General features: G+C 38.8%; 1 protein-coding gene across 1 annotated transcript; it reads left to right on the forward strand.

Annotated features, from left to right (window-relative positions):
- Nucleotides 1-25,880, forward strand: vstm2l (V-set and transmembrane domain containing 2 like). The gene is made up of 4 exons (XM_034687891.1): nucleotides 1-299; nucleotides 20,726-20,895; nucleotides 24,390-24,434; nucleotides 24,657-25,880. Exons 1-4 carry the CDS (start codon nucleotides 185-187, stop codon nucleotides 24,909-24,911), a joined length of 585 nt encoding a protein of 194 aa, XP_034543782.1. The 5' UTR covers nucleotides 1-184; the 3' UTR covers nucleotides 24,912-25,880.
- The last annotated feature ends 710 nt before the right edge of the window (nucleotides 25,881-26,590 follow it).

Genomic DNA, 26,590 nt, shown 5'->3' on the forward strand with positions numbered 1-26,590 from the left:
CCGCATCATTACCATCATCATCACCTCCTCCTCCTGCAGAGCTGCGCGGAGCATCAACGTCTTTCCCAACAGCTTCAGCTTTATGTCTGTGAGGACTACTCAGAGCCGGAGGAGGGGATATTTTATCGGTGCTACCCACCCACATGTGACTATTTCTTACAACAGCTTGAGATATTAACTGAAAATGGGAGCCTTCGGAGTGATAGCATGGATTTTGCAATACGCGGGACTTTACGTTCAACTTAACGCAGCGCTCATCTCAGAACACGGAGAGGTGGATAATCACATCTCTGGAAACGGTGAGTTGTTTGTTGCATTCTTTTGGTTGAAACCTTGAGGCTTCTGATGTTCTTAATCATCACTAATGAAGGCAGTGACAGGGTGGGGTTCAGTGAACATTTATTCTTCATGACCTGATGTTCATTTCTAACATTGGTCTATATCAAGTTCATTCCTGTTGTTAGAAAGACACATGATGACTGTTTTCAGTCTTGTGTGTGATAAGCTAAAATACATTACGTTTAGGGACCAGTTCAAATTTAGGAAAGGTATCCTCTGAATAAGTGGTTGCAAGTTGTTGAAGCATAGCTGACTACACGACAGACCACTGTTAAGAACTTCTGGAGGACTGGGCTTCACAATGCAATTTCCTGCCACTTCAAAACTAATTGAAAACTAATGAGAAATGCATTTGAACACAACCTGTTTTATATGACACAGTCAAGTACAACATAAAAAGCTTTTTAAACTTATTTTGAAATAGCACATGTTTGCCTCGGAATTAATGTCTGTTGTTTCTTCACTCAGTGTTTTATGTGGAAAAGTCCATAAACTCTGGCAGATAACCATGTGGGCTATAGCTTTCTAGTAGCCTATAAAAAGACAGGGCATAGTGGTGCAATACAAGCTGTCCAAGCCAACAAACTAAAAATACTAAAGAAACTAAAAAAGTAGTGGCCAGCAGTATACTGCTGTCTTGTTTTAAATGATAATGATTGTTATGCATGGTTTTATGATAAAGAATTCAAAAAATGTACAATGTATTGCTCAGCAGGAAGTGTAGGAACTGAAAAACCTTAGGAACAAAACTACATGAGCTGTGATCACCTGGAGATGTAATTTATTACATGTGGTTTCTAAGTGGTTCCAAGTCTACTGAAACTTAAATCCATCTGAGTTAACATTGTATGTTTTTCTAATTCATCACTAAATTGGCATGATTAAAAAAAACAACATCATATATCACTTCTGTCCTTTATTTTCTGCACTAGAGGATCTTTTTAATTAAACAGTTGTTGATTTACCTGTCATATAAGTTAAGTCTATAAGTTAAGGTAGCTACAGTATACTGCTTCCTGGCTTGCCAGTTACCCTAACAAATGTACAGCACGTTCTTTTTTTGTGTGTATTTTTTCTAATGCTACGTCAAAGCAATTTTTTTTTTCCAATATCAGATTAAATTATTTTTGCTGGGATTGTGAAAAAAATTGAATAACTCTGAAAAACATGCAAGAAATGTAAGATCAGATTTTGTGTTCAATTGAGTAAACAAAGAAAGCATTAGTAACAGGTTGTACAGCTATTTTGATAAAAAAAAATAGTGTAAAGAATCTAGCAGTTCTGACCAAATTACACTGAAAGCTCATGTGAGGAGTTTTTAACAGGTAATGAAACAGTCTGAAAGTTACACTGATGCTTTTTTATAACTGAAAAAAACTAGACAAGTAGAGTAATCACCACAGGGGAGGGAGTTGTTGTCAGATTAGGCAATTTACAGCAAAGAGAATCCCTTTTTTTGCTGTGTCCACAACAAATATTCCTGATAAATGATACATTCTACTGTGAAAGGCAGCAAGATGATATTTTTGTTAGAAAACACAACATACTGTATGACCAGGACAGGATCTGCAAAGATATATGTAGCATTACTTATAGAGGTATCACACGCAGTGACAACAGGAGCTTTACATAAAGCCTTGGATTACTAAAGAACGTCATATTGCGTTTCTATGTCTACCTTGGCGGCGGCACTTACCCAGTGTAATCATCACACTGTGAACCTCATTCAGTGTTTGTTTTTAATCTAGTAGTGATAGCCTCCTCAAATGTGCACAAAATCAGCAACTTAAACAACTTTGGTTCTATTTCCTTAGAATCTTTAATTTACATGGAGTACTTCCTTTTGCACTAAAATTCCTACTTTATCAGTGTCAGCTCTTTTGGACATTATTGACATCTTTAACTGCTTGCAATCGTACCTTTCTGCAGCAGCTCCACACATAGATTTTCTGTTATCTAATTAAAGGGTGTGATAACCACTTCATCACTGTGTCTCACCAGTCGTCTCTCGAGTCCTTTCTGCTTAGTGAGTTAGTTTTAGCTCCATCACTATAAATGAATGCAGCATGTGTGTGTGTGTGTGTGTGTGTGTGTGTGTGTGTGTGTGTGTGTGTGTGTGTGTGTGTGTGTGTGTGTGCAGCAGTTTCAAACAGATTGACTGTCTTGGGCAGGTTGGAAAATCAATTAGTAGCATTACTCCCAAAGGGAATTAATTAGAATTGGCTTTAATCGTTGTGTCTCAGACTGGCTGTAAAGAAGAAGAAATGCCTCAGGGTGTTGAGTCCTAACAAGAATGAAAACTGCTCAGGAAGAAGAACTGTTTGGGTTTTGTTAACATTGAACTGAAAACTAAACTAAAGCCATCTATTCTCACTTGATCTGCCCTTGTGGTTATGTAATTCTCAGGATCTTTTTTCCTCTTCAATCAGGCTCTCTGATAAATCGCCTCGGCAGAAGGGTGCTGAGCCGTCATGTAGAGCAGAGAGTCTGGATGCACTGTTGTGGAGAGTGCTTGTTAGATTCAGCCCTGAATCATTTGTTTCAGATAAGTGCATCTTGCCTTGGCTGGCCCCAGCACCTCTGATTCCACTTCAGCTCAAGTGAAAATGGAGTTGCATTTGTTGCAAAACTATAGTTCTTTTGTGTGAAGAAAAACAACTAGGTTAAACTCATCAGAACGTTCTCTTTATTGTAGGCCTTCTGTTGTTTCTGCATTGTGTCCTTGTCTGAGTCTTTGTTCTCTAACACAACAAAGTGAAGATGATGCCACACTCGGTTTCAGCAACCATTCCAGACCCTTCATTTTAAGGTGGAGGACATGGAGATGTTAGTGCTCTCTTTGGCAGCCTTCGTCCTGTTATCCGTGGTGAGTGTAGCGCTCTCACAGCAAGGGGGCGTGTATCGATTCATTAGGCCTCCGATGTGTCTGAGATCCTCTGCCAGGCCTCTACTTGGTGTCCTCTTAATGAGGACGGCCAGCCCTAACAGTTTGCATTGGCTTTCAATTTAATGGAGCTCTGACTGGGTCTGTGTATTCGTATGTGCACAGTGTGTGTGTGTGTGTGCGTGTTTGAAACAGATTGTAAAGTCATGCTGTCACCACAGTGCAGGGTGCTGGCAAAGCCTCGGTAAGAGAGAGGAGGAGAGAAAAAGGACAATTCCATGTGAAAAATTGTAATAGAACTGTTAGATTATTCCTATAAACTGATGTAAACTTATGTTCCGGGTTAATTGCGTTAAGAATAAAGATACCTGTCAAAAACAGAGCCATTCTCATCTCTTTGCTCAGGTGAAAATGAGCTTATCAACAATGGCAGCTTCTTATTATTGTTTGGTTTTCTGCCAGTAGTTTTATTCAACAACTGATAACTTGTGTACCTGCACGATGCTAGCATGAAACGCCAATCACAATTTTTAAGTACAAGGTGTCATTTTTGATTAGAATTTTTTTGTCCGAGCAGTATGAGACCCAAAGATGTTTAACTATTACAACAGACAGGGAAACAAACATATTTTGGGAGCTTAAACTGAAAAGTTTTGGCTTGGTTACTTCAAAAATGAAGAGCTAAAGAGAATTCAGAATTGTTGTTATATAATTTATCATTTTGTCTCTGAGAGCAACAGGATCAGCTGTTTCAACATCCATTGAATCACTAGAGAGAATACAACACACCCAGCTGTAATTTATCTGAGAGGAAAAATCCTAGATAACTTGAGTCGTAGACACAACTTAGAGAGAAAAGTTTTCCCAAACTGATACTTAGCATTGAGCCTAAGAAATGTTGTGTGGGCTCTTTTTACAAGCTATGCTCATCTCAATGTAGAGTGATAGTGAACTTCTACAAGACAGCTGTGTTTTCTGTAAGAGCATGGGAATTAGGAATGAAAACATCCAGTTATAACTCTTGATTTATTAAAATGAGAAAGTTCAAAGGTTAGACAGAGTCCTGAGGACATGCTACATTCATATTCATGCTAGTTATTATTTGTTTTTCACAGAAATTCAAGTTCCTTTATAAAAACTGCAACAAATGAGAAAGGAAACGAAAATGTCAATTTGAAATTGAAATTGTGTCACAAAATAATGCTAACATACTGACATGCACTTAATTCAACAGAATATGCCACTGCTCAAGTGTTGTCCTTGATGGCAGTCAAGGCCAGTCACACCGGTGTATTAACTACGGAAGTTTTCAGCCTGTAGCTCTGCACTGTGTAGCATGTAACTCGTGTCCAGCCAGTGTACTCTTAGGCTTAAGAGCGAAGAAAGGCAAACATCAGATCTCCAAATACAGTATCTGTGGTGAAGCTCATCCATGTAACATCTTGTAACTCTGTTTATAAGTGTTTGCACACTTTCCTAAAGAGTTCAGTTAGAGCAGTGTTATAAAAGTTAATTATGTGAAACTGTATCTGGGTTCCAAGTGCTCAACCAGGCAGCAGATCCCTTCATTTTCACAAGTTGCAGAGTAATGAATCCAAGATGGTTCTCTGTTATTTTTCACTCTTAAGTGCCATCACTGAGAGATTCTCCAGTCTCTCTTTTATTTGGTTGAACTTGCATTCGTTGGCATGATGTAAACTTTTCATACTCCTTTCTATGATGCTTCTGCAATTTTGTGGTATTGTAGTTTCCAATGCTGCTGTCACCCCTTGAGATACTTGCGCTGCATTCAATGTAACTCAGCTGTATTTCTTTTTTCTCCTTTTAGCTTAAAATAAGTGCACACAGCGCTGCTGACCAGTATCACTCTCCCAATGTAGCTACTGTTTACATGACGTGCTGCAGCAGCCTGTCTCTGCTGTGCAAAGTAGTTGGGGCTAAAGGATTGGATTGAATTGGACAGGTTTTACTTTGTTTTTTATATCCAATCCAGCAACTTTGGCAAGTATTGGACCCATTCCGATACCAAGTATCAGATTGGTGCAACCCTAATACAAATGCATTTATTGATTTTACAGCTTTGTGGTTAAACTAAGTATATTTACTGTAGTTTTTACAGTATGCATTTCTTGTATTAATATGATACAAATTAGTTCTTAAATTTATTTGGGAATTCTGTAATTTCAATAAAACTGTTGAAATCAAAAGTTGAATATAATCATTTTACTCAGTCAGATCTTGTATTTGGAGAGTTTTGACCGCCCAGCTACATTTCTGTGGGAGTCTTGGTTGTAAAGCTCTACTCGTCTCACTTTAATCAAAACGTGTCATGAATTCTCTACATTACAATTATTACATACATTACTTTTTTATTTAATATTACTTTTGTATGGCATAAAGAAGAAACTAGTTCACCTTAATCTGGCTTCAGGTTAATTTCTTTGCTTTGCTGCAGACTGGATACACTATGTGTAGCAGCTCAGTCACTGATGCATTTAGGTGTCCCATCTCATAAAAACTACACACGCCATCATTTAAAGGTTCTCAAGGGCAACATACTGTAACAGAACATAATGTTGTCTTTCATCCCTGAGGAGTCCAGATGGAGTACACCTTGCTTTCTTGAAAATTGCTCTGAGGCTGTGGTTGTGTTGTCAACAACACGTGCTACTTTGTGTTGGCTCACACTGGGAGGAAACACAGAAGTAGCCCTCAAGTCTTCGGTCCCAGGAGGTGATGAAAAATTCACTCTGCAGGCCCTGAGTATCGCTGGTAACAGGCAGACAGCTGCTCGCTTGATTACCGGCTCCCTTCTTATTTCATTATTTTACCTTCCACCTTGGACGGAGGCTGAAGGTCTGTCAGCAAGCAAATATTTCCCCAAGGAGAATCCTGTGTGTTTGCGCTGATCCAAACCAAATAAACATCTTTTACTTTTCAGCAATTTCCAAACTAGTTATTTTAGTTATCAGTATTAGTATGTGTGTGTGTGTGTGTGTGTGTGTGTGTGTGTGTGTGTGTGCACGTGCGTGCGTGTGTTTCTGGTAACAGGTTGTTGCTTTAGCACTAGCTTTTCAGTTTAATTTTTTTGGCGAGTGATGGTGGTTTTCATTTTTCACAGCAGATGGTAATAATTACTAATGATGATTAATAATGAATAAAAACAGACTTATTTTTGCTGTTAATTTACTTTCATTGGTCTTGGATGAACAAATAGCCCCATGAAAAGGTACAGTGTTTCGTACTTTGTGGGATTTAGTAGAACAGACCTGATAGGAATTGAAAGAAATATTTGACAGTATGTTCAAAGCAGGGGTGTCAAACATACGGCCCGCGGGCCAAAACTGGCCCACCAGAGGTTCCAATCCGGCTAACGGATGACTTCTCAAAATGAAAAAATTAGAGAGAAGACAGTAACTGCAATTTTTTAATAAAAGTAACTGCTTTATCAGATTTGTTCTCTGGGGGTTGCATACAATCATTGTGCCGATGGAGCACAGCTGAACAATGCAGGTGAGTGGGAAACCTGTGTGTTTGGTGTGTTGGCAGCAGGTTTCACTGCTTAAAGAATATAATATTTGGCCCCCACTATGAGACTCATCATGGCGAAAAATACAACAGCTGTTTTAGTAAAAATATAGTTCATTAAATGTGAACATTTTCAGAATGTACTTTTACTTTTTGCACTAAAACTAAAGGAAACATTTAGAGTTGTCGTTATTTATAGGTAATTATGTTATGATTTTACTTGTCTGGCCCACTTCAGATCAAATTGGGCTGTATGTGGCCCCTGAACTGAAATTAGTTTGACACCCCTGGTTTAAAGCATAGGGAGTGTTTCATTCTATTATCTATTATCTGACCTCTAGAAATTGCTAAATATTCCCATTTCTGTGTACTTTACCTTTAGTAAAGTACAAATTGCTGACCTTCAAAGTTTTTCTTTTTTTTTTTAAATATGCATTAACCGAACAGTAATTTCCTTCTCTTGATGGTTATCTGTGTGTAGATTAAAGTTTTTTAAGATTAAGATAAATACCTGCAGTGGATCTGTTTATTGCAGGGGCTCCTTGTTTATCCATCGCTCCTTCAGGGCTTCCCTCATTATTAAAGCCATTCATCAAGTTAGATGAATACCTTTTCCCTACAGGGATTCTGTTTACGGGCTATTTACATTCACCAAGGTGGAAGTTACAACTTTAAGCAGGATTTCTGTCTTTGTGTTTACTGTGTTGGATCCAATGAATCATTTCTTCTCTGTAGTTCCCTCAGGGTGTGACTCTAATGGAAGCATTGAGTTAATGACTCTGACTTTACAAACAGCCCCTTAAGGTGCAACTTTTGTGTAAAAAGTGTTTTCACCTAACCTATGTAGAGGGAGATTTTCTTCAATTATTCAAACTGCCTGGGCTTCATTTGAAATGCCCCACTTCTTTGTGTGTTCTAACACATATTTTTTTATATGACTGTTAGATATTTGCAAACATAATTCAATTTCCTTCATGCTAATAATATTGCATCAACAGTCTTCCCTCTTTTATTCTCTTCCTAATGTCAGTGGACAAACAGTGGAACCCCAATTATTTGTTTCAATGTGTTTTTCTTGCAAGAGGTGCTTTTAAATTTGCTGAATTTTCAAGAAGTGTACTGCTGTTGTTAGCTTGTTAGTCTAATTAGCTCCCACAGTTTATCTTAACTTGCAGTTTATCCTATTTTGAGACTGACCAGGACAAATACACTGAGTGACAGCTCTTGTTTTAAGAATCTGACATGGCTATTTATCTGAGTCATACAGCTCCATTGTTTTCCAGAAACTTTGAAGAATCAGAGAGCCTTACAATTGCAAATTTAATTTGCATGATTACAAGCACTGTAGTTTATTTAGAGTGACCCTCATATACACTAGATATGTATTTATCCGCAGCTGAAAGTAGTCCCCAAAACATTCACTCTTGTTTTCTTAAAACTAAAGTGCCCTGCAGGTTTAAGAAATATGTTTAGAGTGGAACTGCTGAATCTACTTAAACGAATTGTTGTCTTAGCCTTTACATGTGGAACATCAAAAAGACAGAAAAACTGGCAGTAGTAAGTAGGGGTGGTAACAAGCTCACCCTGCATACTTTCCTCTATCTCACTCACACACAGGATTACACACAAGGACAAGAAAAGATATGGGTGTCAGCATTGCTTCTTGTCCGTGCTAATAAGGTCTCTGTAATTTAGTCATCCTTAGCTCAAGCTGCCTCCATAGCAGGGAGGAAGAGAAAGAGGAGGAGGAGGAAAAGAGAGGGGAGGGATGAGATGACCTCACACTGGCTCTCAGGTTGGGTTTATCCCTCTCATTCTGCCAGTGACCTGAACACAATATTTAAGATAAGTCTGTTTTAAGTTTGTCCATATATTAGTTCTTACACTGCATTGCCTTCTTACATTGTTCTCTACCCTTTTCATTTTTAATGAGTCTTGGTTGGGTAGCATGCAGCTGCCTCTGCATCCTCCTGGCCTCGTTTCTATCATTACTTTCCAAGCAACATAAAAGGCCATGGAGGATCATTTTAAAAATGCATGGGTTGTAGTTGCATCATTAGACAAGTTTCCTCTGCCTCTGCTCGAAGAAAGGTTCTGACAGTACTGCCTTCATGAAAATCTATACTTACATAAACAAACCCTTTTCTGTGTCAGCTTTATAGAGTCATAAATAAGAGCTAGTGTGCTTAAGGTTTCTCAGGAAGTTCATTTTCTCCCATGAAGCACGCTTTCACTCAGCCTGCTCAGAACTGTGAAATTTCTCAAGTGGAGTCAGCTTTTGTGTTGATTTAGCATTCTACCAAGGTTATGGGATTGATTTCTGGTGAAGCTGCTGTGATTAAAGAAACAGTTGGATGTCTGCTAAGCAGGCATGTCAGGCCCCAATGTTAGCACAGCGCTCACCGGGAGGCAGTCTGTTTGTCAACAAGTCATGTTTCTCAGGCAGGTTGAAGAGAGTGCCTGCATAGCTAAGTGAGAGGCAATTTGACAACTGTGAGATCGATAAATCCCGGAGGAGCAAGAGGAGGAAGGAAAAGGGAGGCAGGAAGTTGCAATGTTTGTGTGAGCACAGCATGATGTGGTTGTAATGATTTGGAATGGAGGTATGAATGGAGATATTTCAGAGTGTGCCAAAAATAACTACTACAACATTTTGGGATTTTTACTGTTCATGACAGATATTCTGCAGTTAACAAGTATGGGATCTGTTGTTATCATTATTATCAATATTATTGTTGTTATTATTATTATTATTATTATTATTATATAAAATTGTTTTTATAGCAATACAGTGGAAAACAGTAAGGTGTTTTGTGACTTAAAGTGGGTTTATTGATATGCAGGACAACTGTTATAGCAATTGTGACGATGAGAAGTCATGTGACCCATTAGAAAGACCTGAGAAGCTGGCCTGTGTTGCTTATGGGGATGATGGATTGGTCGAACAATGCAAGACTGCTCACCAAGGAGACCAGAGTTGTGTACTGCATGAAACAGATAGTCGAGTTAGTGATCAGTATGGTGCTTCTTTATTTTTGAAAGCTTAATTGCTTTGTTTAAACAGACATTAAATATCTATTATAGCTAAGTTGACTGAGGAGCCTTGCTCAGGGGTAAGATGCTTACGGTGCATTTCCCCAATCAGACACAAAACAAGTGCAAATGAATGAAGCTGCAGAACTTTATGGGCATGTTTGTGCCTGAATATCAGTAGTGATATCAGGATATGCTTTTTGAATTGGAACTTTACGGCCAAATTCCACCGGATCCGTGTCCGTCTCCAATCCATCACGGCACCGGAGTTGATGGTTTCTCCTCTAGTCAATGTGTGAACTCCCACTGGATCTGCTCTGTTGCGTTCAGCTGTGTCTCTGATCTGGCATGCTGGGTTAGACTGAGCAAATAGTGGGGGCAGAGAACTTCTTATGCTTATAAGAGCCTCAATCCATTCTTAGTGATGCCCTCTTGAGTGGCCCATAAATGTTGAAGCTAAAAACCTTTTGTTTCTTGTTAAAAATGGATACTACTCACATATGACACGGTTACTTCTTAGAAATATGTCTTTTTTATCTGTTATTCCTTTAGCCCACTGAAGACAGTATTTACCCCAGCTATTGAAACTGCAGTTTTATTATATGCCTTGAAGTCCAAATCAAAAATCATGTTGCGGTAATAATATAACATTTATCCCATTCAGGGTCGCTGGAGGCTGAAGCTTATCCTAGCTGTTACTGGGCGATAGGCGGGGTACACCTTGGACAGGTCACCAATCTACCAGCGTGCTAACATGCTCTGCTTGTGAGTCAGTCTCAATACAAGGCAGACCAAACGAGACCAATCAAGACATTATTTGGCCATGATTTTACTTTTCTTTACTTCTCTTCAAAGTTTTTTTCCATGACTAACAAAAATAACAAATATGACTACAACTAAAACAGAGCATAAAGGAGAACTGGTGAAGAATTAATGAAGCGATCTGCGTCTCCTCAGCCGTTTGATAGGACAGTGTGCAAAGTCAAAGTCAAGTCAAGGAGAGAGCCGCACAGGGAGTCCTCAAATACACTCAGCAGTACAGAGTAGGATAGGCTTATAGCTGCAAGGTAATTCCTGCCCTTTCCTATTTCCCCAACCGGCCAATAAGACCCAGCTCTGCAAACACAGGATATTTCTCAATTTCCCACCTCTGTCTTCTTCGTGTTTAAATCCTTTCTTAACTCTTTTTCTCACACTGCAGCTCAATAACATGTCCTACTAATCTCCCTCTCTTGTTGTTGAGAACGTATTACATTTTGACTCTTCTGTCTCCCTTTTTTTGTTGCCCTTTTCATTCTTACTTTCTAGATGTTAGAGGCTCCATCTAGCTCATTTTTCCTGTTCTCTCACCTGCCCCCTTCTGTAATTCACTTCCTCTCCTCATTTCTCCTGTCTCACTGAGCTGGCTGTCTATGTCTATTGCCTCTCTGCTGTCTGGCATAAGGAGATGCTCCCAGCTCTCAGGGAAGCTCCCCATACATCTCCTGGAGCTGTGCCTACTGGCTTTGGCAGGTGTACAGTATCCTGGGAGACTGAGTGTATGTCAGTGTGTATGGTGCCCTGTGGCTTGTTGTCTGCGTACAGTGTATGTGTGTCAGTGTTGATGTGTGGATTTGAAATGCATGATAAAAGTTTGACATTGCCTTATGGCACTGCAGTGTGTTTGTGTTGCATGTTTTACACAAGCCCTGATTTACAGTGCTGCCTGACAGAGAACTAATGAGCGAGGTGGAGAATGCCACCAGAGGCAGGAAAAATCCTCTCCAATGATCGATTTAAAAGATTTAACTCTCTTACACATGCAAGAACACACAGTATAAGCACGTAAAATCACAGCCTTTATAACAGATCTCAGAGCAAAGTACTCCTTTGCCAGATGTTTAAAATACATAAGAAAAGGGAAACACAAATTGAGTGACTCCAAACTTGTTCTTGAAGCTTTTGAAGATTGCGAGTTCTGCCTTCTTCTGTTAATCTTCATCAAACAGATGAACTGTTATTTTTGTAATGCTCTCTGAATGTATATTTTAATTAACAAAACCGCAGTACTGCTAAAAACATTTATAAACCCCACATACGGACACACTTATCCAATATGTGTGAAGACAGCCTGGTTTACACTTCATCAGCTAATTGTATTAGCTTCAACTAGCAAGCCATGCGGTAGAACGGTAGCTTTAATAGTTCAGGTAGATAGCATCTTCAGCTACCATTTTCCAAATTAGCCTATTTTAAATGGGCGTCATATGGACCCGATGGCCATGTGCATGATATAGTGCAAAAGGGTTGATGCTAAAGGCGCTAAACCTAAAATAGCATGTGATAAAAAGCTAGAATTAGCCTACACTGAAAAAGAAGTATTTAGAAAATGCTTTGATATCTCCATATCATCCCGTTTTGTGCTAACCCATCACTCCTTATTGTATCTTTTCTTGTGTGCCGTGAAAACATCTTTCTGTCTGTTCAAAGTGACAGATGCTGCCGTCTGTGCTCTGCCGCTGGCTCTTCATACTGTATCTTAAGGACACAAAAAAACTGCCAGCCCCTGCATCAAATACTGAGACAACTTAGATGATTGAACAGCCTTCCCCTGATGTTTTGCTCATGTATTTTTTATGCACAGTGACGTTTTCTGCTATTCCAGGCTTCAGCTGTGGCACCATATGTTCAGAACACATTATTACAAGACACCATGATAAATTTAGTCATACCCTCTGAGCGCTTCATCTGCGTCTGAAAGGAGGATGGCAGCCTTGAATAATGAGATGTAGTCCTATGAGGAGGAAAGAATGTAAGATGTGAGAATATGTCTGAAAACATGGGATTTTGTTTTAATCATCCTTACAAGGTTCTTAAATACCTTTTTAAAAGATCACCTATTAAGAAATCTATTTTCTTCAACATTTTTCAAAACACAAAAGGTGTAATTTCTCCTTTTTAAGTCAGCCTTGCTCCTTTCATAATGATTCTTAGTTTCAAAAGACAGAGGGGAATCAGTGGCAATGAGAGACTGCTTTGTAACAGCATTTTTATTTATTTTATTTTGTGTTTAACAGAGCTCCCTATTCAAGAAGGAACTGGTTTCTAAGCACTGAACACTGTAGCTTCCTCCTAAAAGAGCTGTCACCAGGAGCTTAACAGCATGTGTTTTCAAAGGTTAAATGTATGGTTACATTACAGTTTAATTTGTGGCTCCTTCAACTTGATCATAATCACCAGAACCTTCTTGTAGATGTTATATGTTGTTATATGGCTGGAATTGTCAGTTCTGTTTTTCAGCCTGATTTTCCCATCGTTAGGAATGACATGAATCATCAAGTGAGAGTTAATCATTACACCAGTTGTTATTACAGTCTGCAATGGCATCAATAGAACAATTAGCACCACAGGAAACGGTTCCAGTGTGCACGGAAAACACAAAAGAAACTGTGCTGTAGAATTTCATCATTTTTCTCCTTTTTATCCACACTGAGATGAACACAGATATATTTTTTCCCAGATTAAGATTTTCAGTCCAGCTACCTGTTTTAGAGCTCTGTGGTATTGTTGCTTAACATGAGAGATGGACCGAGATACCAAAGCACTGAAGCTTGCATTACTTGAGTGACCAACATGCCTTCAGAGCTAAGTGTGTCTCAGAGTTGAAATGTCACATGACTAGAGAACAAGAGATGAGAAGTGGTGCACATTAGAAAAACATAATTATTCTGCAATAATGTAAAAGTGTCAGCTAATTTGAATTGATCAATGTAGGTTTAAAACGAACTTTACAGCATCATATTGTTACTTAATTGCCACAGCCACACATATGAAGCTTAAAGGTTTGTTAATATTTACCATCTGCCAGTAGTATTAAATATCAAGGCTCTGGGACAATGCAAGGTTATTACTTGTAATTTACTCACACAAAGTATAAGTATTCAATGTTGTAAGCTACATCTGAACAAAACTAGCCTACAAAGACAGTTTCTTTCATAATGCACTGACTTCCTACTCTTTCATTTCTCAAATGTTAGACTGAAACTGCACACCAGTGAGGTGTATTGGTGCTTCAGATCTTCATTAAAGCTAGGGTTGGTAGTCACGGAAAACTAGCATGAATTTGAATGTAGCATTTCCTCAGGACTCTGTCCCCCCTCCCCTCAGAGCTCCTCCAAAACGACGCCCCCGCTCACATGCACAAGCGCCACTGATTTGCGACCATATGATCGTGACTGATTAAAAACCGGTCCTCAGCACATTGTTTGTTTTTTACACTACGTCAACTCATGTCTCACTCAGCGGTAAGAAAACACCAAAACATTGCGCGCAGGAGGCGGGCAGAACGCCAGGACGGGATTTGATTGGTTTCATAATTTGGCTCCTGATGGCAGGGATTGGTTGGTGTTTTCTCAGGTTTACCCAGCTGTAGAAAGCAGCTCTTTTTTCACTCCTTTTTAAGAACACATTATCTATTGATTGCCATCAGGACATAAAGATCATTTTAACCAGTATAACAAAAAGTGTATCTAAATCTGACTACCAGCCCCAGCTTTAAGAGGGCTGCCATAAGTTTTACAAGACACCAGATGTCTCTGTATTTGCCAGTTTTTAAGGTTCAAAGCATTAAATCTTTTACAGCACAGCCACAGAGTGAAAGTAAGCCCCAAAGTAGGGATGACCACAATTAATCGAGTATCGATTAATTTATTGTTAAGAAATTACTTGAAACACGAATTTTTGTTATCAATTTTCCGTCACGTGGAACAAACATCATGTGGTCTCATATTACACTCAGCTATCAGGGAGATGTTTTAAGTTTAAAGCATGTTTCGATGTGAATCAGCTGTTAAAGGTGTTGCGCACAGCGGAGACGCTGTGTCAGGAGTCAGGTCTCCACAAGCACTTTTTTAAAGAGGGTCAATACAAAACTGCTGCCAACAACGACACAGACACGAAAGTTGACAACTTTACACAGGACATTTCCCACCTTTGGATACGAAGGCAACAGACTGGGGGGAAATTCAGGTACGCTATGTTTACAGAGCAGCAACATCAGAGCTGTCTGAGCTTTTCTGCAGCTGGACTGATTATGACCCGGTTGCGCTCCCGGCTGACACCTGGTCGAATACACATGTTTATTTTTCTCAATAAGAACGAGTAGACAGAAAACTGGACACTGAGTCTGAAGTACTTTTCTGTTAGTAGTCTCAGCCTTCACTTTATAAGATTATGTCCGCGTAGAATATTTTAATGAGCCTTATCGTTGATATTCTGCGTGTCAAACATGTACCCGTATTCAATCCCGTCAGTTATATGCATTTTGTTGCTGTAGAAAATACAATTTAGGGGGAAAACAACGTATTTGGCCTTGTTTTTGACGTAAGAATAATAATGTTTTTTAATCAATTAATCGATAATTGATCGTTAACATTTCCAAAAATCGATCATGGAAAATACTTTAAATGTACTTCCCTACCCCAAAGCCATAAAAGTAGTGATGTTACGAGATGTGCCGAAGCTTCGAAGCGTGTCACGTAATGGAGGGGGCATTTCCAAGAAGCGCGTATCAAGTCTTGCTTCATTGAGGGGAGGAGCCGAAAATGATGACATCCAAAGCCTCGCTGCCCGGCTGTACCACGTGACTGCTTCGGCAAGTGGTTCAGATTTTGCTGCGAGATTTGACAGCAATATAAACCCCTCAGGCTCCATTCAAAATGTGGGTGTTTGATGGAGAGTTGCGGTCAGTTCAGAGTTCCGATAGAGTTTTGATAGTTTGGATACTAGAGTTTGGATAGCATTTATACAGTTTGGAGAGTTTAGAGAGAGAGAGAGAGATAGTTTGAAGATTTAGGAGTGAGAAGAGGACAGGTAAGACGGAGCCAACTAGAAAGGAGAATTCGGTGCGTAACTAAAGTGAGACTGGTGCGGACTTCGCCTAATGGTTAAGTTGCACGCCCATGAATCATTTGGCCTGGGTTCGAGCCCAGCCTGTGGCTTTCTTACTGCATTTTTTCCCCCACTCTCCCAGTTTCTACACTGTCCTCTCCTCTATAAATAAAAGGTGTGAAAGCCCCAAAAATATAATAAAAAAAAAAAAAAAGAAAGAGGATTTCCCCTGTGTGGTAACATTTTGATTTGATAACTCCTAATAACACAAGCATTTCCAGTGCCCTCTTCCTATTTCCACAATCACTTTCACTGTCCTCTGCCTGCTTAAGCCAATTCCATTTTCCTAAAGTGACAGAAAAATAAAATTACACAACCTACCATATCATATGATACTACCATTTTGGGAAAATGTACACACACAGAATACATTCAAAAATATTTTATTATACACGTATATGATAATTTATGTACAGAAATTATTTGGTCATACATTTTTTGTAATTCATAGGCATTCCCATAACAGACACAAAAATGCAATGCATCACACATTATGTGGTTAAGATCCAGCTGCCTGTGATGATAAACCTGGCCAGTCGCTGGTTTCGTGTGCACATGAAGCTTCGAGAAATGAACCCTTTCTCCAACCAATTGGCTCAAGTGGTTCGATGCCTCATGAGGCTTCATCTCACCATCACTACATAAAAGGCCTCCTCCCCCCATCACTGCTCAAGATTTAACATGAGCCCAAAAAATGTTATCAGTACAATTTAGAGGAACTTACATCAAAGGTGAGGTTTCTCGCCAACAGAGAGGTCACAGAAAACAAACATTAACTTTAAACACTTCCTGATTCAACCACATTCTACTAGCAAGGGTGAAGTTCAGCAGACTATTAAACCTATCAAAATATTAATGACATCACTTTTTGTATTTCGACAATAAACTGAAAACAACTTTACATCAAAGTCTTCAAGCTATAGAGTTGATATTAATTCAGCTGGTTGGCGAATATGATACAAAAAGAGATACCATTGTCCACCCCTGTCTTCTCGTCCTACTTGGTACGGTCCTAATTGCAATCCCTGGTGGAGCAAGAGGCATTCATGTGCATGTGTTTTTGAGAGAACCATCCTCAGACAGGAAGCTGACCCCTAAGAAAGCAGTAATAAGAATTGCTAAAGCATTGTATTACAGAGCTTCAGACCATGTGTGTTATAGCATATCACTTATGTCTGATTTATATTCTGTATGATGGCTATAATTAACATCAGACAGCCTGACAGAAATGTATCCCTGTTTCAACTGTTACTTTCAATCTCAGGAGAATTAGCATAACAGAGGAGAGCTGGACTGAAGGCTGAAGTGAAAGAGTACTTTTCAAGTGGCTCGAGTGTTTTGTTTTTCCATCTAGTGCAGCCTGCTCATATGGGACCTCTGTGTTGCAGTGACAAAGTGCATGTTTAACAATTTAACACATTACATAAAGTGTGGAAAATGTTCAGGGTCCTAAATCATGGTGTGTAGCAGTCCCAAGTTAAGCATGCTTTTTTATCTGTCAGATGAAGAATGAGTAAATAATTTATATGTTGCTGAATTTCAATGGATGACTCAGTAATCTGTCAGGGATGCACAGTAAATATTATTTGTTGACTGTGATAATTAATAAGTGGCTATGGGCCTGTGAATAAAGCAACAGCTATCCACAGATCAAGAGATCCTCTTTCATCTCTTTTGTGTATGTGTGGCTTTAGTCACTCTGCTTTACAGCTCAACTCTCCACATTCCCTATCATTTGTCCATTTACCTTTTCTTCTCTCCCTTCTCAACACACTCACCTCAGCTAACCTCTACTCTTTCCCTTCTTTTCTCCCCTTTCTTCTTTTTTTCTCTTCCTTCACCTGTCTTGGCCCCTGTATGGCTCCATCTCTACAGCACGTATTCTGCTGACAAATGAGGCCACTGTCTGGCTGCAAGCAGTGGTGCAGCAAGGGCATAACTCTTGAGGGCCTACTCAGTCAAATGACACAAAAGCTCTCTCTACTGCACCTTTATTCTGGGACTATATCTTTTCTTTTGTAGTCTGCTTCATACTGTAACTGAAACAACAAGGCATAGTGGATGTCAATTAAAGATATAGTAATGTTGCTCACCTGTACTGAAACCATGTCCATGAGATTTTTAGAGTTTTTAGAGTTTAGTAGATGCATTAAACATACAGTCTCTGTCCTTCTGTTGCGTTCCAAAAGGTGGTATTGGTCTCAACAGTGGACTATTTAGCTGCATTTTCAGCTCACCAGAATTTTTGCTTTGTTAGATTTCCCAAAACTTATCATAAAAGGGATGATGGGAAATTTCCTTCTACATTTGGCTATTCGTGTAACCCTGTATCGTATAAAAACTAAAAGCAAAGGTAGCCTTTCAGTTACTTCAATACAAGCCAATCAGGTAAATAATAATAGTAAAAATTCATAGGATTTATATAGCGCTTTTCTGAATACTCAAATTCACTTTACATAGAATAAAAGTAAAAATAAAATAGGTAAATAAAACAAAACAGGGACAGAGGTGCGGCGGGGTTAGAGGTCATGTGCTTTTTTGAACAGGTAGGTCTTCTGATATATATCCTTAGAAATAATGCCTTTTAAAAATAAATGTAAGTATCAAATCTTGGAATCAAAAGTATAAAAATAAGATTTAAAGAAAGAAAACACTGGCCACGTCCCAGCTGTAAGAGTTATCTTTTTAGCCAAGGAAGGCACACAACAGACAAAAATGCTTGCTGAGCACTCCAGCATTATTTCATAAATATGCTCATACATAATGAGTGCAATCAATGAGAGTGTGAGGGAGGGTGTAGGAGAGGAATGAGTGATATGAGAAGGAAGTGTCTGGGTGTAAAACCAAGCTTTAATGCTTTGAGGTATTGCAAATGTAATCAATGCACATCTCATCTCATTACTTTCAATGCACTGTATATTAAATACACTGTAATTAAAATGCCAATACTGTATGAATATTGCCTGCATAACATTATATTCACTTTAATGAGATTACACTTCTTGACTAATAACCTTATGAAGAAGTTTGTATTGACCATATGAACAGAGTACTGCAGAGCAGAAAAGCAAAGTTTTAAGCCTCAGGTCCACAGGATGCGTGGCCTTACATTACGTTACGGTTGCGCCGCGCACTGTGCAGCCGATGCGTCCCCATTCTAGACAATGCTGTAGGGTCCACAGGGTCCACAGGGTGCACCGCGGCGCGTCTCCAGAGATACGCTCCAAGTCTATTTTCGACGGAGCCCGCGCCCAGCACGCGTCAATCTGCACAGAAAAGAATGACCTGGACAGGAAGTCAGGCACGAGGATCGCATACAACATCCGCCAATTTAAAAATAGAACAGCAAATACGGACTCCCGACCGTTTAAAGATCGTTTAGCTCAGAAATACTCATCGATTATGGATGTAAGCTACAAACAGCCACATATCTGTGTTCCAGGACGACTACAACAGGACTTTAAGATGATAACTGTGTCAGAAGGTCACAGGACAACAAAATAGAGCAGAATTATTCATATTAAACTCATCTAAACCTGCAAAAAACATTTTTTATCTAAACCTCTATTAAACCTCTACCAACCAATCAATCTTTATTTATATTGCGCCAAATCACAACAGTTATCTCAAGATGCTTTACAAACAGAGCTCGTCTGGACCGTATCTATGCTATATTATTAACAAAGACCCAACATCAAGACAGGGTAAGATCCAGTCCCATTTTACAGACAGGACTCAGTCTGATCTCATCTTAATCCACCATGAGTAGAGCACTTTGCAGCATTTAGCAAGTTACAGCAGCAAGGACAAACTTCCTTTAACAGGCAGAAACCTCCAGCAGGACTAGACTCATGTTAGAAAGACATCTGCCTTGACCGTGTTGGGGTTGGAAAGAGGGATTGAGGGAAAAGAAGAGAGAGAGATGATATTGGTGAGACAGATAGTAGTAGTTGTAACAGCTGGAGTCTGGCACTTCCATAGCAGCAGGCCGACTACAGCAGTGATCCAACGGGACCTACGAGACAAAGGAGATCAGGGACTCCCAGAAAGATCTACATTTAGTAACTTTAACCTCTCCAGGAAGACTTACAGTAAGTACCAGTCAAACAGCACCTGGGATGAACTTTTGGTTTTTGTTAATAGTGGCGCCCCTGTAGACAAAGTAGTACCTCTTTCTTTGCCGATGTTGTCCTATATATCAGTGCTTTTAAGAAAAGGTTTCATCTTGCTTTATTCTACGGCTCAAATGTATCACTCATTGATACTTTCTGTTGAATACGTTAAAAAAAAGTCAGTTTAAGCAGTGTGCAGTTGATCAACTTGTCAATAACTGACTCCTAACCCTAACCCTTGCTAGTGGTTTCAAACATTTAAAGAGTTTAGAATAAACTTGAGGGAATAAAGAATAAACTCTTCAAATACCGTTATAGAAATATTCAAATTCATGCTGATGGTCTTGGTTGCTTTTGTAGGTTATAAAGAGACAACTTGAACACTAAATACGCATGTTGTCATGTTTGAGGCAAAAAACAAAGATGGAGAACCCAAAGTACAGACATAAATAAAAGGGTTTAATGAATAAAAAAACACAGGGAATAAACAAGGAGTTGTTTTATTCAAAGTCCAGGGGTACAAGTGAAAAGTCCACTTGGCAAAAGCATAAGCATTACACACACATGCAATAATCTACTTTTTTATTCTTGTTTTTAAATCACAGATGATGTATCACTCAAAAATGAACCCCAAGTCACCTGAGATACTTCTTTTATGGCACTACCAGTGATCTTTTGAGTTTCATCTCTCTGAATTTCTCTCCCTATTTAACTAGGTTTCCTGCACCGTTACAGTTTCAAACAGTTACTCTCTTTGCTGGAGTGACACGGAGACATGTAAAATGTGTGATATCACTGATTGATTGCAAATTTGAGGATTTACTCCAGGGATGTTTTAAACCTCATAATTTGTCCCATTTTTTATGTTACTTCTCCCTTTATTTTTCTCTGTCTTTTGCAGCCGTCTTCACAGAGGTGCCACACGACATCACGACGCGGAGCGGTGACGATGTAGAGATGGCTTGTTCCTTCCGTGGGGCGGGCTCACCCTCCTACTCCCTTGAGATCCAGTGGTGGTACATCAAGGACCACAGCAACCAGCAAAAAAAGACTTCCCAGATGACTAATAATGTAAGCTGCAGAGAAAAACCTGTTTTTTCTTGTAGTTTGCAGTGTTTCTATGTTGCCTGCAGGTTTGAGGAAAGCTCAGGTAAGCCAATCAGGATAGTAAAGTGGATTGGAAAGTGCTGATCTGAAGAAAATAGGCAATTGTCAGTCAGTTTTAACACATTTTAATTTACTGTCAGCACCAAAGATTACCTCAGCTCAGGGGCTAGTAAGTATTTCGGCATGTTGCAGTTAATGTACACACTTTTGTCTCTTCCATGCTCAGAAGGGGGAATTATTTGGGGAGATAATTGTCTGATTGAAATTAAAATCTCTTCTCAGTAACTGTGAAGTGCTCAGGACAGTCAACCAGGGCACTGTACGGAAATTACACTCACATTAGAGAGGCTTTCAATGTTATTTGCAATAATGATAATGAAAGAAGAGGTACTTGAATCAAGGTAGCTTGACTTTGTACCATATTGGAAATCTTGAAAGAGCCATTAGACTTGACCAGTTCCATGCTACAAGCAAGCCCCAAGAGGAATTGAAATTGACATCTCTATAGAGGCACAGTTTTTGTCCTCTTTGATCGTGACAGGGCAGGAAGTCCAGGCTTTTGAAAGGGCAGGCTTAAACTTAAGAGCTGAGCTAGGTGGGAAACCTAGCTAGTGAGGGAAAAACTGAATAATTTTTAGGGGTCACTGACAAGCTAGAGGCATGTGTTTAATATGGTTTTGAAACTTATGAGTGATAACTTTAAAGCGATATCAAACTGGAAAAAAGTTTATGCACTATCTTCAATCATTTCATGTTAGACTGAGGATAAGAAAGGCTTTACTAAATTGTCTTGGATCTTTCAGCCCGGACGTAGCCGAAGGACAAACTGCCACTGTGAGCAGCTCTTTTAACAAAAAATGAGCTACCCAGTAATATATGCAAAGTACGTCTCAGCTCATTGTTAGCCGAGTTGATTGTCTCACACCTAGTCTGGCCCAATTTTGACGATCTAGTAGGGTATGATTTTTCAATGAGGCTTGTGAGAAATGCATCAAAAACCACGTACAAGGGAGCCTCACATGACCATGATCTGGACCTACACTACATTACAACCACATGTTGAATTGAGAGAGCGTGGAAGTTATAGTTTGAGTAACAGTCAAGTATTTGACATGCTGTTAGAGGACATTTTCAATCACTTAGCATCTGATTCTACATGCAGGGCACTTTGTAATCCTGTTCGTTTCCAGACACTTGAGCAAAATGAAGATGACTGGCCCCAAAGAAGGCAGAAGCTAAACTAGACAAAAGTAATGCTACAGTTTTAAATGTGTTAAGGTAAGCTAAAGAAAAGAAGTTCAAATAGAAAGGCAAAGGTAGTCAATAAACAGTTGGAATAATTAGCTAAACATAATGAGTAAATTGTGGAATTAGCTTGGTAATGCTAGGAGCTAGGGTTGCAAAATTCCAGGAATTTTCGAAGTTGGAAACTTTCCATGGGAATTAACAGGAATTTATGGGAATAAACGGGAATAAACCAGGAAATTACTAAATTGAAGGTTGGCTCTTAATAGGAAACATAAATATAGTTGGGGAAAATATATTTTAGCATAATCCTGACTAAAACAACCAGATTTCATGCAAGTACAGTTGAATATTCATGCTATTCTTCAATCACATGCACACTGCTTACTGCAGGGCTGTTGAGACCACGGCACCTACATGCACTGTGCATTCCTCCATCACATGCACAGATGATTTCTAGAATCCTGCAGAGGCTAGGCTTGAGAAGCTTGAGGGAAGATGCTTTTTTATTTGCATGTTGAATGGGACTTTTTTTGAGGGAGAGGGGCTCTTTTAATTTAAGATTTTGAATGGGATTTTGTTGGGATTCTATTTTTGTTAATTTTTAAATGGGTTGGTTCCGGGGAGATGAGTAATATATAACTCAATATTCATGTTTTTGTTCTTCAATGAAAGAACTGATTGTTCGATCAAATATTTAACACTTGATAAAGTTCTACCTACAAATAAATCTGTTTTAATTGTATTATTTGGGATGGATGTCTGCTTATAACAAAACAAATATTTATGCATTAAATTACCCTCAACTACCAGTTAATTCCAATAAATTCCCATTAATTCCCATAATTCCCATGGAAAGTTTCCAATTTGGAATATTTCCAAAATTCCCCAGCTTAACTTCCCATGGAAATTTACCGGAAACTTACCGGAAATTTTCCACCCCTTTGCAACCCTACTAGGAGCTAAAATGTTTGGTAAATTAAGCTGAAAAAAGTGAATGGGTTGTTGAAATAATCGTCAACAAGTGATGTATGAAGTGTTGAAGCTGCTGAAATTGTATAAAATAGTTTGGATATTGTAGTTTGGATTTGATTAACTGTTGAACATGCAAGCTAGAAGCACTGAGTAAAAAGTTGAAATAGAAAGGGAAAGTAATGGATAAATAACTTTTTACGTCACCTTAGGAACAACTTTTATCCAATCATGATAAGACAGTCTTTATAACATTCTCTAACTTTAGTTTGGATCTAAATATATGTGCAATATTCATATACAAATTCAACACTTTGAATGTTCCATTTAGCAGGACATTTTTGTTTATATTTTATATATACTACTGAACAAAGATTTTGTTATCTCTAAAAAGGAAAATAGAAAACAAAAAACAAGTCTTGTGTCACTGTGATGCGTAACTTTTTTGCACAAAAGCAGTCTGGTGAAAGTTTGTGATGTTGGAGCTACTTTCTCAAGCATGATATCTGCTTTAATTCTTCCCAGCAAACCATATTTTCCCCCCTCCAGGTTAAACCTTTTATTATCTGTTATGTAGAAATGCAAAGTCCATTTTCAGCTCCAGTTTCATTTCTTGACTGAAATGCTGGAACTGAACCTAAAGCTCACTGTATATCAGGCAGGGGAAATGCAATATTAGCCAGGCAGAAACCCTCTGGCACAGCAACCAAGGGATAATTGCTGATTAGCATTTGCTAGCTGTGGAGGAACAGGTTGACTCTCTCCCATCATGGGGGAACTCGGCTCCCCTGTTGTGCCTCTAGACACTATAATTGGCACTGAGAAAGAAATTCAAAATCTCTGTCTGCTGCATGCATAATTCATACCTATGCCCAACAGAATACCTCTTCGCCTCTGCATGCACATTCACACACAGGCGACGCTTCTCAGAGGCTTGGTACTTTGGATTGTGGGTTCATACACTTCCATTCAAACATGCACATTTAAGCACACACACAGAGGAACCTACATGAAGTTCAAACACCAGAGACAGTGGAAACCATAAATGATTGTGATTCGTAGCCTTTAGAAGCTTAATTTTGTCAAGAAATGAGCTAAAGAAATCAAACATGTTGTTCCTTGTAGTGTTTTTGCTGTTGTAAGTTGATGAAACAAGTTATTTTTAGCAAAGAGATGCTTTTAGAAAACTGCAGCCTTGATCAGCCTTCAGTAGCTAACGTGTCATCCATATTTCTGCACAGGTTGTACCCCTCGAGGAAACATCCAAAGATGCCACCAAAATTAGTGTGAGTTTGATCATGCACCAGCTGTCACTTGAAGACAATACCAAAGAAACTACAAATTTTCTTTTACTATTTAAAGGAAATACTCAAGCTTTTTCCAGACATGTCCAATCATGGACAGATATATTGACTTTATAAAAAAGTGTAAGAAAGTAATGTATCTTAAAAGAATTCAGTCTACAATAGAGATTTGAACAATAATACTCCATCTTATGTCCCCGTTAGGTGGTAAAAGTAGCCGGCAGCAACATCTCCCACAAGCTTCGTCTCTCCAGCGTCAAGCCATCAGATGTGGGCACTTACGAGTGCCGTGTCATTGATTTCAGCGGCACCAAGACACAGCACTATCGTGTTCGTGCGTACCTCCAGGTGGAGCCTGGAAGGAAGCAGGGGGACCTCAAGCACCAAGCAGAAGGCAGAGACCTGAAGAGGAGATCAGCCAGGAGCACCACTGACTGTAATGACAGCTGCGTGCTTTAAAGAGAACAGTCTCCCTGACGGTCTGCATGTTCATGACTTATCACTACGAGGGACACACACACGTTACCACAGCGTCAAAGAGTCAGATATGACGGAAACCCTTGTGTTTGTTTGTCTACCTGTAATATAGCTGTTTGGATGCCAGCACTGTTGAATGCCAAAAAGGGAACAATTTATGACAGTACATATGAATGTGTTCTTTTTGTTGCTTTGTTGATTGTCTCTGTGCTTTTTCTGATTGCATAAAGTTTCGGTTAATGTAACAATCAGGCAGATGTTTTTTGTTTTGTCAATGCAGGACCAAGCATCAATAATTGTCCTTACAGAGTTTCAAAGGAGGAGTGTCGACTTATTTTGGATAGCAAACAGGGCAAAGTTAGAGTTCTTTGAGAGGATAGTTTCCTTTGCAATGTGCCAGTCCTTACACAAACATATGCCAAAAGCTGCAGTATTTCAATGTAAATGCTTTTTAGCTTTTTTCATATATCTAAACTTTACAAAGTGCATTGATATAATTTATGTAATCCATGTTTACAATGTATTAACTTTCTATAAAATGACTGGAATGTTTGTCAAATATAAATGTATACCTTCATCACATAGTTAAAAATATATTCCTGTGTATATTCTTACTTGGCAACATAAAATTTTACTCTCATCATTAATTCAAGTTTTATTCTGTGCTACTTAACCAAATTAATTAAGACACAAAGCTATCGTATGTTAATCTCTTTAAAATGTTTGTCACCTTTTTCTCAACTACAGTACAACTTTTTAGTCTTCACTTTTCTGGAGTTTGTCATGTTAAGTTCCTGTTTTTTTTGCTGCTGTTTAATACCTGCTCTGTTAAATACATTTATTTGAAAAGGCATATTTATTTTCCCCATTTTCTTCAATATGTTGAAGGAAAATATACTGTGTACAGCAGCTACAGTGCAACACAAATAAAGCTTTCTACAGAGGCTCTTCAACCTTTTTTTAGGGCTTGCAGTTCCTATTTGTGGCCAGAAGAGAGCAGCACTTCTAACTAATTGTTGAAAACAAAGCAGGCTTGTATTTCCACAGAAATGTCTGTATTGATGGTACACAAACATAATCTTTACAATAAGTTGGTGATTTGATTTTGGGACAAGCAGTACAAACTTAACAGCACTCCACTACAGGTTGATTCAGGGTTCCCGCGCGTCCTGGAAAACATGGAAAATAGTTTACCAGTTTTCCAGTACTGGAAAACACCTGGAAAAAGGGAGAAAAAGTCAAATGTCCTGGAGAATTATTCCAGCATGACTGCGTGCGACCTGACATGATTAACAAAACACATCCCCATTCAACATTTGTGGCCATTTTTGTCATTCAGTTCTATTTAGGTCAATTCATGCACTGATCCTCTGATTATTATTATTTATTTATTTTAGTAAGGCAGCTTCCAGAGTCCTTTGCTGGCTCTTTTATTTTTTACTGAGCTAATTTTAATTTTTTTCCTGTGAAGCACTTTGTGTGTTTATTCTGTGAAAGGTGCTATACTAAATAAAATTTACTTACTTACTTACTTACTTACTTACTTATATTTTTTGAGAAAAGAGAAAGCTGAGATGAGAGTTGCCCATCATTGTTACTTGGTTGCACTAAAAAGGTGCTGTACATCTGTGGTTGCATTATTCTATTATCGATTTGCTATA

Source organism: Notolabrus celidotus, chromosome 1 (genome assembly GCF_009762535.1).
Source record: "Notolabrus celidotus isolate fNotCel1 chromosome 1, fNotCel1.pri, whole genome shotgun sequence".
In the NCBI taxonomy this organism is placed as follows: domain Eukaryota; kingdom Metazoa; phylum Chordata; class Actinopteri; order Labriformes; family Labridae; genus Notolabrus; species Notolabrus celidotus.